The sequence below is a fragment of the Odontesthes bonariensis genome, chromosome 3 (assembly GCF_027942865.1).
Source record: "Odontesthes bonariensis isolate fOdoBon6 chromosome 3, fOdoBon6.hap1, whole genome shotgun sequence".
NCBI lineage: Eukaryota > Metazoa > Chordata > Actinopteri > Atheriniformes > Atherinopsidae > Odontesthes > Odontesthes bonariensis.
Window position 1 is genome coordinate 17,952,423 of NC_134508.1, and position 16,977 is coordinate 17,969,399.

The 16,977-nt window shown below is 39.0% G+C and overlaps 1 protein-coding gene across 3 annotated transcripts in view; it reads right to left on the bottom strand.

The window, feature by feature from the left end:
- camk1b (calcium/calmodulin-dependent protein kinase Ib) overlaps positions 1-16,977 on the bottom strand; it is a 39,001-nt gene that overhangs the window by 9,393 nt on the left and 12,631 nt on the right. For 2 of the 3 annotated variants that reach the window (XM_075460627.1, XM_075460628.1), the window contains exon 3: positions 6,380-6,511. In XM_075460627.1, coding sequence (XP_075316742.1) covers positions 6,380-6,511 — 132 coding nt within the window. Of the gene's footprint in view, positions 1-6,379; positions 6,512-7,237; positions 7,242-16,977 lie in introns of those variants that run through there. The other variant, XM_075460629.1, reaches the window with a different exon arrangement.

The following is a 16,977-nucleotide window of genomic DNA, read 5'->3' on the forward strand; positions in this document are numbered from 1 at the left end:
GACTGAACTCTATGTTCTGTTGTCCCTTGTGACCTGTCAGTGCAGTGACAGTAGTGGGAAATGACTCATCAGGTCGAAAAGGGCCTTTTACTTCCCCGTCTGACTATTGTGTACTGTTACTGATGCCTGTATTATGTTAACATCGTTCTCATTGACACATCATAATCATTCATTTGTTTTGATGCATTGTTTCTATTGAAATGGGTCAAGTCACATGTAGAAAGAGAACAAATCAAGCACAAGATAACCTATAGAACCACACACCCAAACAGGCATTGCTCTGTAGTGATACCAGTCACAAACTCTACTCAGAACCTCAACTAATTCAGCCTTTCAACTCTATCTTACATACTGAGTGTGTGCCTCATGGCTTGGACTGTGTGTGTGTGTTGGTAGGAACTGTGCTGAATGCATCAGGACAAAGACAACACAAAGTCATGTGACTTAGATGGAGGCACAGTGTATGGGTCAGCTTGAGCTCATGCTGGATTACAGCAATGACTCTGATCCAGATTGTAACAATGCATGGACACCTTCATTCATCTGCTTAGCTCTGTGTGGAGGGAGAGATGCATCCAGGAAAGGATCAGCGATGGATTAAAAGTACAGAGTGAACAAACACCTATAACCGCACGTGAGCTCAAGCATGCACTTCCACACATTTTATCAGAAGCCCAGAACTTGCAGAAAACTTTCTGCAATAAGTAGAATTTCTGTGCAGGTGTGCTTTTGCAGTGATGAACCCAAGGTTCATGAACCCCCCCACCCCCCACAGAGCACTGGATATGGAGACCTTGAAGTTCCTGTGGTGGGAGAGGTGTTTTCTAAAGAGCCTTGTAGTCCTGTTAAGTGTTTTTTTTTGTTTTTAAAGAAACTTCTCAGTCAACCATCAAAGAGATGAGACCTAATTTGGCCAGGGAACACCCAGATAGATTTCTCCAAGAGAAATAGAAATGTTCCTGCACTTTTTATAAACGCTGATTCAGTGATGAGTTATTGCGGAGAGCAGGAATTTGTTCCATGCGTGTTTGCACATTCTTTATACTGTTTTTACACTGTTTTTTGAATCTTGACTAATTAAATTCCTGTGTCTCATAACTTGTGTGTGAAAGCAGGCAGCTTTGGACCGCCCTGTGGAAACGAACGTACTCCTTTTACAGTTTCTGCATGGATGACCATGTCTTTTCCAAACAGGCATCTACAGCAGGAGGTATGTGCACAACGAATAAAGCCTGCGGAAAAGTCTGTGCAGTCAGAACATATTGTGAGGTACAAAGTCACCCACAGTAAACTACATACACACCATCCACTGGCAACATTTAGGTCATACACACTCCACTGGAGCCTCATGCTCTTGTATGTGTATCTAGCGTAACAGCCATATAAAAGACAAGTTGGAGCAACAAAGTCTCCTGTTTGACATGGAGCAGAATCACATGGCTCACTGTATGCCTCATCTTGTGCATGTACTATGTACCAAAGGTGTTAGATATAAACTTGTGGTCTGAAACACACATTATCTAGGAGATGAATCCACTTAAAATAAACTCAACTCAAGGATGTGTTTTAGGTATGATGTTTAGACACTGTAATAAGTAAGGGGAAGGAAGAATCTCACAATTCCTCTGGCTGAACTATATATAATGACAAGAATGTCAATAGCCACTGTATTTGCAAATGTCCTTGTTTGAGTAAATATTTGGTCTGGACAAGCCAGCCAGTTAGCAACTCTGATGATACTAAAGGGGTTCATTAAACTCTCACTAAGCTGGGCAGCCATCTTACAAACTGTAATTAAAAGGAAAAAACAAAACAGTGAAGTGTTTGCAGGGCTTACTGCTGGAGGATCATCTGTTATATGACTTATATAACTAACTTCAATTATGTCACTAAAATAAAAACATCATTTTGTGTTTTACTCAAGTTAGATGCTTTATATAGAATATATTTTCAGTGAAAAACACAACAAAACTTATTAAAGCAGGATGACAGCTGTGGCCCTGACCTGACAAGGAGGTGAAAGAGGGCAATATGAAATAGTGCCAGAATGTTCATTAGAGAACAACATTTTTGTATGAAAGCTGCGCTCTGAGGTCAAAACAAGAGAGCAGGTTTACTTCACTGGAAATCCTCGTGCCACATTGTATAGTATTCGGGCAGATAGAAAGTGGACAGTGAGAGTAAATCTCATTTATGGGAGAAGGACTGTGATAACGTTTGATTTTAAACATTTACCTACATGATTATTTTTATGTAATGTATATTTTAGGATATGGGCACACACAATGAATGCCAGTGGTTTAATGGCAGCCCTTGGCAATAATTAGTAAGGGGCAAAAAAAGGGTCATGGATTGCATCACCCACTGCTCATTTTACATGTCAGTGCTGTGCACGATGGGTAATAGTTAATGGCTATTTTGTTCTTGCAAACACCCATATGGGTGAAAATGCAGACATAATGTATGTCCGAAAGATTACGTTCCAATAGACTGGCATCAACAGAAAGAAGCATTCCATGCATGCATACTATCAATTAAATTAGCTGACACGTTTGCACGATTACAATAACATGTGCCTCTTAAACACCTCAAATGGTGACAGTTACATCACACAGACCCCAAAAGAGGATTGTACTGTGGCATTTTGCTCAGTGTATGACAGGGCTAACTGAAACTGTAAAATTGGAACTGCTAAATTATTTGCAATAAATTCTTTGCAAGCAAAAGTTTAAAAAAACACACAAAAAAACAACAAGAACAAAACAGAATTGCCAACACATAGCAACCACTTCTGAACGAACACATCACAGACTAACTAAAAGTTACGCTTTTGACACATAAACTTGCAAATCTAACACATTACCGACTGAGAAATTACTACTCAGCCACAAAGCATAGGCATGGTGGAAAACAGGAGCCTACATTTATTATACTACTTCTTTAGTCTTGAAGGTTGGAATTCAGCGCGAGAAATGCCGTCACACCCAGTTGACCATGTTACTAGAAATAAAAGGTGGTGATGCATTGAAATGCATTTTGTGCATGCAAACACTGTTGCGTTGTGTCCACTGACAGAAGTTGGACGGTTCGACTGCTTTAACGAGACACAAACTGAAAGTGCTATTAAACAGTTTATTAAATCAGCTATTGTGGCTCTTTGTTCATGTGACAGCGATGTGGAATGTTGACGTCAGAGCTGATGAGATTCTTCTTGCTTTCTGAGTCAGAAATATAACTTCTGGGGGGGTATCGGTTTAATTTTACTCCTAGGAACGTCAATGAAAATGCTAAAAAAAAGAAAATAGCACTCCCCTTCCTGGCATCTGTCAGTTCTGACATTAAAAACTTTCAGAAAGCAAGTGGTTGCGTGACATCTGGTGGCATCTTATGGCTGTCGCATTAACTTTGCAAACTGTTCTTTCACCAACGCAAGTGCTGTTTGATAAAGCCTGTGATTTGGAAACCTTTTTTTTTGTAAAGAGAAACGGGGAAGCCAACAGGGAAGAATAACACTGACTGAGGCAAAAAGATATCAAACTGATCACCTCTTACTTGGGAGGGCAGATAACGTGATCTGTTTCCTCAGCAAACAGGGGAATTCTAAGTTCAAATGATTTATCGAAGTAATTCTAAAACCAATCACAAATCTAACAACCAGAACTCCACGTAAGAAGGAATTTCATATCACAGCAGGACTTACCTGAATAAATTAAGGAAATATCTGTTGAGGTTAAAAATCAAACAATTGAACAGTTCGAAAAATACTTGTGAAAATGTTGTGAAAAAAAGGGAAGCTCCAGCACAGGTAAGCTTTGTGGTTGCTCGTGAAACTGCTAATTACAGGAAGCCACTCAGTGACAAAGAATTTGTGAGGGTTGTTTCACGTGCATCTACCTGTGCAGCCATCAATCAAAGTGTTTGCTTCCTTCCTAAACTGCCACTCAAACTCAAGAGAAGCTCCACTTTAGTGTGTCTGTTTGTTCCCTTTGCCTGCCCATACATGTGGATCATTTTAGTCCGATGATTTTATCATTTACAAAGAAAATGATGCAACCCTGTAATTAAAATTGCATTGTTTCTACAAGCAGATGCTTTTTAGCTTAATCAGTTGATTTAAATTTAGCATTGTTGGAGCAGCAGAACAAGCTGAGCACCAGCATTGTCTCATGTCCTTATACATTTGTTTAAATGGGCCTATATAAATATCCATGAGTCAACAGGCAACGTTCTAATTCCTTCAGAGTCAGAAGACGTTTGAAGATGAATAAAATAGCTTTTAGCTCTCTTCACTACTCTTCAGCAGCTACATGCTTCACTACGACCACCGACTAGCCCTGTTTGCCTGCTGTTTGGAGCGGCACTGGCAGCGAGTTTTCTAAATGAGATGGATGTGATTACATTTAAGAAACATGCCACTTGGATCCTGTCACCTGCTCTGTGTAGTGAAGCAAAGGGGAAGCAAAATATGATGTTTTAAAATGAGTAATGAAAGCTTTGCATGAGCCTATACAAACTTAATACAGAGCCAGCCATGATTCTCAAGCCAAGTTTACTTCCATTTATGTAATTTGTCACAACAGTAACCGTGCAGCTAACTAAACCCCACCACTTTCATTCCACTGTCCTCACCTCAGGAGAAACCATAGCTGTATATTGTGTGTCTCCTGTAACCCAGGCAACAAGAGCTCTAAAAATAACTTGGGACCGATGTAGATCAGCCATTTTCACTGTGACCTGTAATTCCCCACATCTAAGGATGGGTACATTGAAAACACTTCACAATCACAAAGAGTGTGCTTGTCACTTCCTTTGTCTTAATATATATTTTTTTTAAATTTTTAAAAAAAAACACACATCTCTTTCTCAGCTACAAAGATAATTTGTTGGCTAAATGGATGAGGAGGAACTGTGTGCAGTAGGTTCTGCAGGTGTTGTTTCACCTTGGCATAACACTCCATGTTGCATTTTAAAGCACGAAAAAAGCCTGGAAAGAAGAGTTTAGATGTATTTTTAAGTGAGGCGCCAAACATGCTGTGTAGTATCATAATCTTTGGAAGCTAATGTAATTTTGATGAGATAAACTGATCCACACGATCTAGTTTGTTGATGTCGTACAGAAAAATTCTTATCTATATCAGACAATATAAAATACAAAAAATGTCACCTAAATACAAATGAGGTTTGTGTGCGAGGTGATTTTAGCTCGCAGCACTGTAGGCAAACAAAAAAAAAGCTGCTTATCAGGTTAATGCACTGTTAATCAACAGTCTTCAAAGAGCTCTTCAATAGAACAGATTTCCAATAAAAACTATTTATAGTCCAGTTTGTGAGTTTTTCTAATTAAACATGAAAGAAGCTAGCCTGGGTGCCAGCCGAACTTAGCCCCGCCCATAAAAGTTTTGGTCGGGAAGTTCGGTCTGGCTCTGCTCAGTTGGGAAATCATTATGCCCGACCAAGAATTGGTCGGACCAATCAGATTGCCAGGGCGGGCTTTATACGATGATGGACAGATGATCAACAGGGACATTATCGACTACGTCACTAAAGAGCTGAACACGGCTGCCGCTGGAGAGCTAGGGCGTGTAGATTCTGCCATCGAGTCTGTTCTACAGGATCTCCACATTGCATTCATTTTGAAAGACGAACAGAGGAACGCGATAAAGGCTTTTATCGATAGAAAAGATGTTTTTGCCGTCGTTCCTACAACAAGTGTGTGTCGCTTAATCTACGTCACATACTACGTTGCTCTGATTGGTTATAGGTCTATCCAATTGAGCGAAGAGGCATTTTTTCTCCTGGTTCGGTTGAAACACGCCCCATACTCAAATCTCTATTGAGCGGTATCAGACTCACATTCTGACTAGAATCGTGAGTATGACGTAGTCAGGCTAGAAAGAAGCAGCAGTAGATACAAATTTCCATTCTTCTTTATTCCCCTTGATTTGCACAAAACAAAAATCTACCTGGATGGCTTCATATCATCTAAAACGTTAGTGAACTGGTGTCTTTCACCACCCTATTAGGAAAGGTATGTGTCTTTGTGTCAGAATGACAGAAAAGTGAAGGAAACCGAAAGTCTAATATTTATTCTTATGTATTCAATCCTCCAGTGCTTTAGTGGCGACTAAGATGCTTTTTTATCACAACAATATACATCAGATATGGCCTGCTGTATATGAAATCTAGAGATGTCACATGCAACAATGGAGACACACTAATGAAAATTTACCACCACCTTGTAGCTAGTATTTCAAATGTAAACTTAAGAATAGTATCAACAGCTCAGACAGGCTTTAAAGTACAGTTAGCAACAATATTAAATCAAAAAATTGTTTTTCCTGTGGTGCGTATTTCCCAATAACAATAAGAGTCCACTTACTTGTGCAGGACTGCAATCTCATTCTCAATGCTGTTTTCCTTGCCTTCTAATGCCTTCTTGGGGATACACTTGATAGCCACCAGTCTGTGGGTCCTCTTTTCCTCAGCCAAGTGCACCTCGGAGAAAGCTCCCCTGAAACACAAACACACAGGTCAGCCTGTCAGACCTCAGTCATTTATCATTGGGGGCTCCGGCTGAGCTCTTAACATGCATCCACGACATTGAGGGAAAATAAATAAACCCTGGCTTTGATGGTAAATTGGCCTGACTTTTGCAAAGACCTGACTGCTTACATCTGAACGCTGGTAAAAATGTTGGCCTGCTGATGCCAGATTGTATTTATTTATTTTTAAAGTCAGCCTTCTCCTGAATTTTCTGGGAAGCTGAGTGAAGTTCTGGCGAGCCTACAAGCTGGTGGGATGATTTGGAAACACCCGTAGAGAATATACTGAGGTTTATCATTATTATCAAATATCAATACTGGCCACAATCTTTCAGATGTAAAATCTGACTCATGTGATGGCAATCAGTCACTTGGATGGCTACAGTGTGTATTACCACAGTTTAAGAGGGTGGATGTATATGGATTACAAAGCTAACTCCATGTATTATTCCATTTTAACATTACGTGCTGTTTTAGTAGCATAATACTGTTTTGGAAACATAGTTTAACTTGAATCTTACTATCTTGTCATATGTGTGCAGGTTTAGGTGTCAGTATGCTGATATCTGCACGGCGACCAGCTTGGCCACCTCCACAACAGACAAAATCACATTTCCTTATTTTTTTGCCCTACCACTGTTTCCCAACCAACCAAGATTAACACAAGAACTTAAAGTACCAAAAAAGTTTAGAACGTTCCCAGGACCTATTCAACAGAGGAGGCCAACATTTCACATTACGAACAGAACACTTGGACCAATGCCAAAAGATTTCAGACTCAGATCCAAAGCTTTCTTTTAACTATGTAAAGCCCTGCCCACAATAATATGTGTCAACACAGTGTCACCCTGGAAAGATTAGTAGTTTAACTGCAATGAGACACTGTGTGCAAAGGATCTTGAGTGATAGGATAAAGCAAAGATAAGAGGGTACATTACCTTAAAGCTGCATAAGAGGCTCCCTGCCATGCTACAGCAGCCTACTTATTGATAGCTGTGTCAGTGCAAACAACAGGTTTCTAACTATGTTGATGCAATGAAAACAAAAGTTGAGAGGGAGTGTGGTGTGTATTGAGTAAAATAAGGTCACATGTCGCACATAAAGCAACGGCTAAGATGATTTTTTTATCCATAATAAAAATATAGAACTAAATGGTATAAAAACAAACTTTTGTTGACCCATTGGTTTTGAAATAGTAGAATAAATTGACATTATGCTTATGCAATTTACATAGTTTACGATCAGAAATCTTATACATTCAGGCTTGTTTAACATCTTAACCCGTAGAGAAACATTTTACTCCACAACACCGGTTACGATAGTGGGTAGGAAATTCACAGCTCTACATCAAATAATAGCATAATGTGGTTATTTCACTTTAGTCTTTGTCACTTCAACCAACATTTCCATTGTTCAGTCGAAGCTTCAAAATCATTTAGAATCAAGTCACTGGGAACTCACAAGCTATTATGCATTTGTTCTCATTCGTGTAAATCAGATCAAAACATGCATGTTATAAATGCAAACATGGAACTGCAATATATTGAGACTCTCCTTGCAAGCAGACAACACATCTGTCATGGCCAGCTCATCTGTCATGCTTTACAATGATGAAGCATATGTTAACTAAGACAGGTTCACAAGACAAGACAAACATAACTCAATCTTATCTTTTTGGCACTGTCAATGTCACTGTTGTTTCTGGTGAGGACAACTGCTGCTTGCTCTTGAAAACAATTAGTAGCCTCAGTCCCTTTAGTGCCCTCTGTTTTAATAAGATGCTGTTTGGTGTTAACCTCTGCTGTAGGTGTCTGTGCCAATACACATTGACATGAAAAAAATGTAAAAATCAAGGATGTTGTCTTCATGTGGTGTGGTGTGTTAAGATCATTTGCTTTTCAGGCTTGTTTAACATTCTGAGTGACAGGCAACTGCATGTTCAGCTTTGTGTTAGAAATGTGCTTAACTGCATTAAGATATGTATTGTTTTATGTGGCAAGAGCTTCAGGACAGCCATTAAAAAGCTGCTTCATCTGGAGAGAACAACATTTCTGGATACAACTGGCTGCATTTTCACAGCAAAGTTGCCCATCAGATGTTATTCATATCTTCTTTGTCGTCTCGCTGCCAGCATTCGGTGAGCATCAGTTCATGCTGAATACGTTTTTTAACTATTTGATCAGCATATTAACAGAGCTGAAGATAAACGTTGTCAGTGTCACCACATTCAATCATGTCTCCTGTTGGCCTGAAGTTGAGAGAAAGTTTTAAACTGCAAAAAAAAGACAAACCTATTCAAAACCAGTCACAGATAATTGTATGTGTGGGCAGAGGAGAGCCAAAACCCTCCAAACAGTATGGTTTTCAAATATATTATCATTTACAAAGAAGGAACGGCTGCAAAATGTCCTTTCATTGTCACCAGAAAAGGAAACTGTGTGACCTACAAGCTTCATAATAAACGATGCCCTCATCTGTGTAAAGCTCACACCATCCGCAGAAATCCTGCAAATTGCATCTGAATCAAGACTTCCCTTTGTACAAAACTTTGTAAAGAAAGAATAATGCTGCGAGGGTCTTTTTCCTCGTAAATCAGCATAACAGATGTTTTAGTACAGACTTAGTACACTCATAAAGGTTTTTTTCCTTGAGGATATAGTCTGTTAAGTGTAGCCTTTTTCAGCTCATCTAACTGTTTGTACTTTGTATTAACCACACATGCACACAATGAAAATATATCATCCGGCAGGTTTCACTTCTTCGTTCCTCTAATGCCAAACTTAAGGCTACGGCTACACGGAAAGTTGCACCCAAAGTTGCACCCAAACCTCCCTCCTCTAGATGAGTCTACTGGATTCATTCAACCATCATGTCTTTACTCTTTCGGGGATTTCTTGTTCTTATTGCTACTTCCCCTGAGTCAGTCCACAACAAGTAAAACAAACTCCATTCAAATCCATTATTTATGAGATTTTTGTTCCAGGGCCTTTTGCTTTTATTCTGTGACAGAGGCGGTTGAGGGCAAAAAAGAAAGCGGTACACGATAATGTAAAGCGGCAAATGGTTGCAAGCTGAACTAAAAAAGAAATACTGTTAGAAAATGTTCATGTCGATGAAATGTTCAAGCTGTGGTCCTCACAACATCTACTGACCAACCATTATCATTTAACTGCTTCCTTTAAGTGACTCTTGAAATCCTTCTTTGTGAGCTGGCATCCAAATAGAAAGCTATCAGGAAACTACTTAAAGGTTGTGCAAGAAAGAAAGAAAACCTGATTGTTGACAATCTTGTAGTTCCAGTTTTAATACTTGTGGCCCATCTGAGCGGACTCGCTTTTTCCAGTTAATCTCTTCACAAAACTCCAGTCTGCACCAAGAATAATGAATGCACAGCATAAGTAAATCTTAGATTTTAAAGTTACATTGCCAAAAAATATAAATAAACTTTGGTTCCATAACACACATTACCCAAAGTGACCCATATACAAATCTTGTGTTTTTAAACTTGAAACAACAAAATATCAGTGAAACAGAAAGGCCTACTGCTATGCAGAGGACATTGTCAGAGCTGCATTCTTAAGTTTTATTTCCTTAGTAGCACTCCTAAGTGGTATCTGGAAGGTTTGGTTAACATTCTCCAAGCACCCAATGACAGACGAAGGGGCTGAGGGGACATGCTCATGGTTGGTTGAGGAAAAAAAAACATTGGCAAAAACCTGAGAACTCTCATCTGTCTTTGACTGCAGTCAGATTATCTTTTCACATAAGCACAAGCAAAGCTTTATTAGTGTCACAGTGTATTAGTGTCATTTTCAGCAGTAAGGGTTTCACATAGCTCTATTTAAAATAAGTGATTGTTATTAGATCCGCCTCAGATTAAAAGAGGTGTAAAGGAAGAGATAAGTTAGCTAAATCTGTGGGGCCTTACGTCAGTGCTAGCAAATAACAACCACTGCTCAGTTAGACAGAATAGAAAACTTTCAACTCCTGACTTCCTGTAACAAGACAGCACTGAACATTAGTTCCGAAGAGTAGTTCCTCCTTTCTGAATATCAGGAAACTGTATTGTTTTGGCCCGTCCAGGGTGTCCCCTGCCTCTACTCAACGACCTTGCATTGGGTGCAAAGTTCTTTTTCACACCTTCAAAGGGATGTTTACTTTTGTTGAGCAGTGACCACAGTCCTTACTATTTTCAGTTACCTTGCTGAGTGCGTGCAACTAGTGAAAGCTGAAATGCAGTGAAGAAGTAGTGCAAGTGTAGAGGGATCAAAATATCAGCGAAATGGTAATGTGAGTCACACAGCACTACACTGTGGATGCAGTGCAGACCAGATAACACAACAGCAGCGAATACTGGACTGAGAAGGAACCAATGAAGACTTAGTTTAAATACTAAAAATAATGCCTGTGCCTAAAAATGCTTGTGTGATGCATACCCAATTCAAACTGAGATCTGTTCTTGAACATGTCTTTGGAAACGTAACACTACATTTTTCAGAATCACTCTAAATATAGCTGATAATGGGTAACTTTTGTTTAAACAGACAGAAGAAAAAATGCTTCTGTCTGAAAACAGATAACAGCCTGGTTCTTTATTAATTTCTACTCCAAAATTAAAATATTATCTAAAAACAGTTTAGACAGATTTTCATAAGGTCATGTCTGCTATTTGAGACTTTGAGACACAGCTGAGGTTTTTTTTTTCAGATTGTGCCATTATCATCAACCATTTCTAAGGTGATATCATTAGATGATTAGATGTAAAATATTTTAAAAAAAATATGCTGTTTCATTTGTGGTGTTTTAAGGAGGATATTAAAAGAAGACCAGAAGAGTAATTCCCTATTTTTATATTTGCTAAAAATACACAGATGCAACTAAAAGTACATTTTTAAAGGGAGGTTATTTGGGGAAAGTACATTGATGAAGAGCATGTGTCAATGAGTCCCGTAATACGCTATTAGCAGGGAAGGGGAACTCCAACAGAATGCATTGTGAAAGTACACTCCACAATGCAGAAAACAGAAGTGACAGTGAGCGATACAGGGGAAAAGAAGAGGATAATCTTCTTCTGAGAGGCCTGCTGCTTGTAACAGTGTGGCAGATGTTGCACAGACCAAGCTGTCCAATAGGTTTAAGCAAATAGCTCTACAAAATTGTTGCCCCAAAAGGTCACAATGAACCCGTAAACAACTTCAGAACGACAAGGCAAAAATACTTTCAATGGAGACCAATTAAAAAGAAAAAAAAAGAGCCACTGACACAGGGCAAATTGAGAAAATATCCAGGGCATAAATGTGATGATTGTTATTGGGTGTAGACTAGTGTTGTGAGTTTTCTGAAAGCTTAATCCTAGCTAAGGTTTCAGCTGGATTATAAAGTAAACAACTGTGTTTACTGAGCTGCTTCAGTTCCAAACAGGACATTCTTTTACCACCATGGGACCTTTGTCCAGGAAGTGCACACACACAAACACAAACACACACATACACGCGCACAGCTATCAGCTACTAAATCCTCAGTAAAGACACACTTGTTGTCTGAGATCCACTGTGCAAATACCTTTAACATTGACTTAAATACGGACATATAATGCACATGGGTACAAACTTAGGCAGTTTAGATAATTGTACAGATGCTGGATACTCCACAACACCGGTTACGATAATGAGTAGGAAATTCACAGCTCTACATCAAATAATGGCATACTGTGGTTATTTCACTTTAGTCTTTTTTCACTTCAACCAACATTTCCATTGTTCAGTCGTAGCTTCAAAATCATTTAGAATCAAGTCACTGGGAACTCACAAGCTATTATGCATTTGTTCTCATTTATGTAAATCAGATCAAAACATGCATGTTATAAATGCAAACATGGAACTGCAATATATTGAGACTCTCCTTGCAAGCAGACAACACATCTGTCATGGCCAGCTCATCTGTCATGCTTTACAATGATGAAGCATTTGTTAACTAAGACACTTTCCAGTGTGGTCGGTTCACAAGACAAGATAAACATAACTCAATCTTATCTTTTTGGCACTGTCAATGTTACTGTTGTTTCTGGTGAGGACAAATGCTGCTTGCACTTGAAAACAATCAGTAGCGTCGGTCCCTTTAGCGCTCTCTATTTTAATAAGATGCTGTTTGTTGTTAACCTCTAATCTAGGTGTCTGTGCCAATACACATTGACATGAAAAAAATGTTGTCTTCATGTGGTGTGGTGTGTTAAGATCATTTGCTTTCTTTGGCAATCTGCAATGTACGGTTCTTTTTCCAAAACACTCTTGTTTCTTGAACTCTAATCAGTTGTGTCATTTGTCCTGCTGAGAAGTTGGTCAAGGACATATGCAAACAGATGACAAAATGGTAACTGTGGAAAGGTCAGAGAGACATAGGGAAGGACCATCTGGTCCAATCAGAGCTGAGATATACCCAACTGTGATACTGGCCCGGAAACATAAAAATACCATCTTTTCTTTGTGTGCCTTACAAATACAAAGATCTGCAGCATCTTACATGGATGGACAGATTAGTACAAAAACAAAATGTGATGAGCAAAGATCAGCAGATCAGGATCAGTCAGATCTATGAGAGGAATCAAAAGAATGCCAGCAATTCATGGTTTCACCAGAAAATATGTCTCAATGATCAGTAACTGAATTACGTGTACCACACAGTTTTGATTTTTAGATATACGTTTTTCTATTGATTCTTATTTTCTGTGTTCATTTCAATAATTGGTGGAATTTGACCTTGATTAGTAGTATTAAATATATCTCTGATAAAATGATGTGTTTTACAAAATCTGTGCTTCATTCGAGCTTAAAATGAACTAAATCGTCAAAAAACAGTATCAGCAAGGAGTCGTATACTTTACCCCTCAAAACATCAGTATCAGTAGCCAGATTTCCATTTTTGTTTTGATTTGCATTTAGAACTATATTTAAGAGAAGACCATAACAGTTTTTTCTCCATTCACATACATGAGAAAAACTAAATCCCGTAGGAAATCATACAGATTAAACTAGAAATCAAAGGACATGCTTATTTTAGGATTCCTAGGAAAAGAGATAATAAGCAAAAGTGGGCTTTTATAGCCAGTGTGCAGATGTGTGGACAGCTTGAAATGTGCAAAATTTGGGCAATACAGGATCATAACAATACAAAAACTGTACATGACAAGCCAGCAGGTGTACTTAAAACTGTTAGGGGGGATATACTGTTGTGGGCAGATGGAGATTCATAAGTGGGCCAGGCAGTGGGCATCTTTGTGTGTATGTGTATTCCAAGAACTGCAAGCTATGCCATGTTGAGCTGTGCTATGCTGAGATACAGACTTCTGTTCGAATTAGGTCAGGGCAGGGCTGAAGGGCTGAGGGTGCCATAAGCAGGGGTGGATTTTCAGGATGGAGCTGGAGTTTAAAAACCTTCCAAGTTGTCATTTTTCAAAGGAATGGTTGAACTGGTTATGAATGCTAGCAAGCTTGAAGTGTCTGAATGACTGCACATTTGTTTTCAGACTAAATTAACCTCCCTTAATTGATATTTCTCAAGTCTAGGCAAGATAACTTTGCTTAAAGGTGACTTGGAAGGTTCCCACACACCGAGCACAAATTATGGCTATGTGCCAAAATCAAGCACTGGGAGAGGAAATGAGACGAGAGGAAGAGGAAAAGACTGAGTAGCATGCCACAAGCCAAACTTATTACTTCTGCATGGTCTAATCAGTGGCCGAAAAAGAATTATAAGGGGTGACACAGTAGCATGGTGTCTCTTGCTTTAAAGTCCACTACGAATCAGGGCCCTGTGTGCGCCTCCTCCCTTTTAATAATGGTCTTAGCTTATCTCATCCTTCAGCTTACACTCAATAACGTTTTACGACTAAAGAAAAATTATCAAAAGCAAAACAAGTGAACTTTGAAACGAGGAAGGCCAACGGTGCCTGTGGGACTCCTTGAGGAGAAACAGAGACATGAGAGAAGGACAAAAACAACTGAAATTGTGAGATGAGCTATCACTGTCGAATAATGGGGTCAATGTGACAGTAAAGGATGGGGTAAGAGGGAGAGTTAGAACTGAGACAGAAAAGATGCACAGGGAGGCACAGATGAAAAATAGATGAAGTGGGGCTGCTCTCATGCTGGGAAACTCATCTGCTCTGTAAAGGTGGCTGTTTCCTTTTGTTTGAATGACTGTTAATCACCATTTGAATTCATTTGATTCTCAACATACAAACACTGAATAATTTAAAAGTAATAAAAATAGAATGCCCACTATAGAAGTCTGTCTCGGCCGAATTCCCTTCAAACACTATATATGTGTGTCCTCACTGTTTACACTTCACCTAACTTTTAGAATTGCACGTAGACACTAAGTGGTCATGAGGTGTTTTGCCTTTCAATCGTCTAGAAATAAGGAAGACGTAAACAGCAACAATGAAAATCATAGGAATGACAACATAAAGTAAGAAACAGTATCTAAAGCAATTTATCAGTAAAAATCTTACTGAAATGAACATTAATCCAAACATAATGCACAATATACAGTAGCAGTCAAAGGTTTGGACACACCTGCTCCTTTATAATGAATGGGTAGTTGTGCTCAAGCTTTTATCTAGTGTCTTGTGTAAATATATTTATTTTAAAGTCCTGTATATTTTGTTTTCTGGGTGATTTGTCAGCAGAAGCATAATTTTATATGCTTCTGTTTTTGACTACAATCAGCTGATTCGATTTTTTGTTCTGAATAGCAGAGGCTGATGTAAGAACCTTAAGCTATGTCCTGAAAGCTGACAAGGAATTCAGTACAGGTTGACACTCTGGAGGATTTGCTTGACAGAAGTTAAATGGAGTTTTCCTTTCATGTTCTCTACGCATAAATATTGAGGTCATAACATAATGTAATCGGACACCACAGCAGTGTAAAAGCCTCACCTCTTGTCACAACTCACAAATGCATCTGCAAACCCAAGCGTCCAAACAAACACTTGCACACACAGACATGCACACAACTGTGGAGTTATTGAACCTCTCCACTTAGAAGCAGAGAGCCCTCAAACAGAGTGGCAGATTAAAGCCCATGTCATATAGCCCAGAGGCACAAATGTGAGGGAACAAGTAGAGCAAAAGGTTCCTATTTAGACTTCCTGAATGTGTCCCGGTCCCAAACACAAGTTCTGTAACACAAAACAACAAACATTTGCGTTCATTCTTGGCGTAAGATTTGAAATATTAGCAATCGTGATTCACAGCATTCCAGAGGTTACACGTATTATCAAGCAATAAAATCAAGAGTAGTTCACCTTTTTACTCTTGATACACTAAATATTGATGAATAGGCAGTAATTAAATCAAATCAAATCAAATTTATTTGTATAGCACATTTCATGTACAAAACAATTCAAAGTGCTTTACATAAAATAAAAGCATTGCAGCAGGGAGTGGAAGAAGCATTACAAATACATGACTATAAAGAGAAACAAATAAAATAATTTAAATGAATTTAAAAACAATTCAGGAGCATAAGCTCACTCTAAGGCTGTGATGTGGTGAAAAGGGTTTCAAGAGAGCTTGAGTTTGTCAAATAAGAAATAATGTGTGTGAGCAAGAGGGCTCCCCGTTATGGAACAAGAGAGGATACGTGATAAATGGGCTGTCTTTGTTCATTCACAGAGGTGGGATGTGAGGGAGGAGCAATGGAGGCAAAGGCCAACAAGTGGGAGACACAGAGGACAGAAACAGACAACAAATGAAAAAACATGCTGCTCGGGAAAATTCACAACGGCATAGAAAAAAAGGGGCCAACATTTGTAGCCAAAACGCGTGTTGTGTTATGAGCCCTGTTACTCTTTTACCCACATCAATAGAAACACTACTTCTCCCAAATCAATACAGTCAGCGAGGGATGGGGGCCAGTGGGTCATCGTTTGATAAAGACAGGCTCGCCAGTCCATCAGCCTTAACGATTTTAGATGGTTACACCCCGCTCTCCTATTCTCACCCTCCTCCTCCCATGCCCTGTCCCTTGTTGCTCCATCTCCTGTGTTTTTTCTATGTATTCTGGGCTGAAAATGCCAAGAATTTTCCCTTTCTGCTTGCGGCGTGAGAACATGTGCAGCCATTTAAATGTCAGTAAAGTCAACACGGTTCATTTGTGCAGTTTGTCATCAGTACAGAAATCTAAAAGCTTGCAGCTGAGTTTGGGTACGCTTTGAAAATGAGCTCTTTCAAGGCTCTGAAATACAAGGATCAAAATCTAACGAGGAAAAACAGCAACAACACAACAAGATAAATAGGATTAATATACTGTAACCCAACAAGACTAGCTAAATAAAGATGATAATTTTCATAATGCTGTCTGCTACAGCAGGACATAACGGATGCTGATAATGTTCCTGCAGTTGCAAACCAGAGTCAGATCATTGGTCAATAAT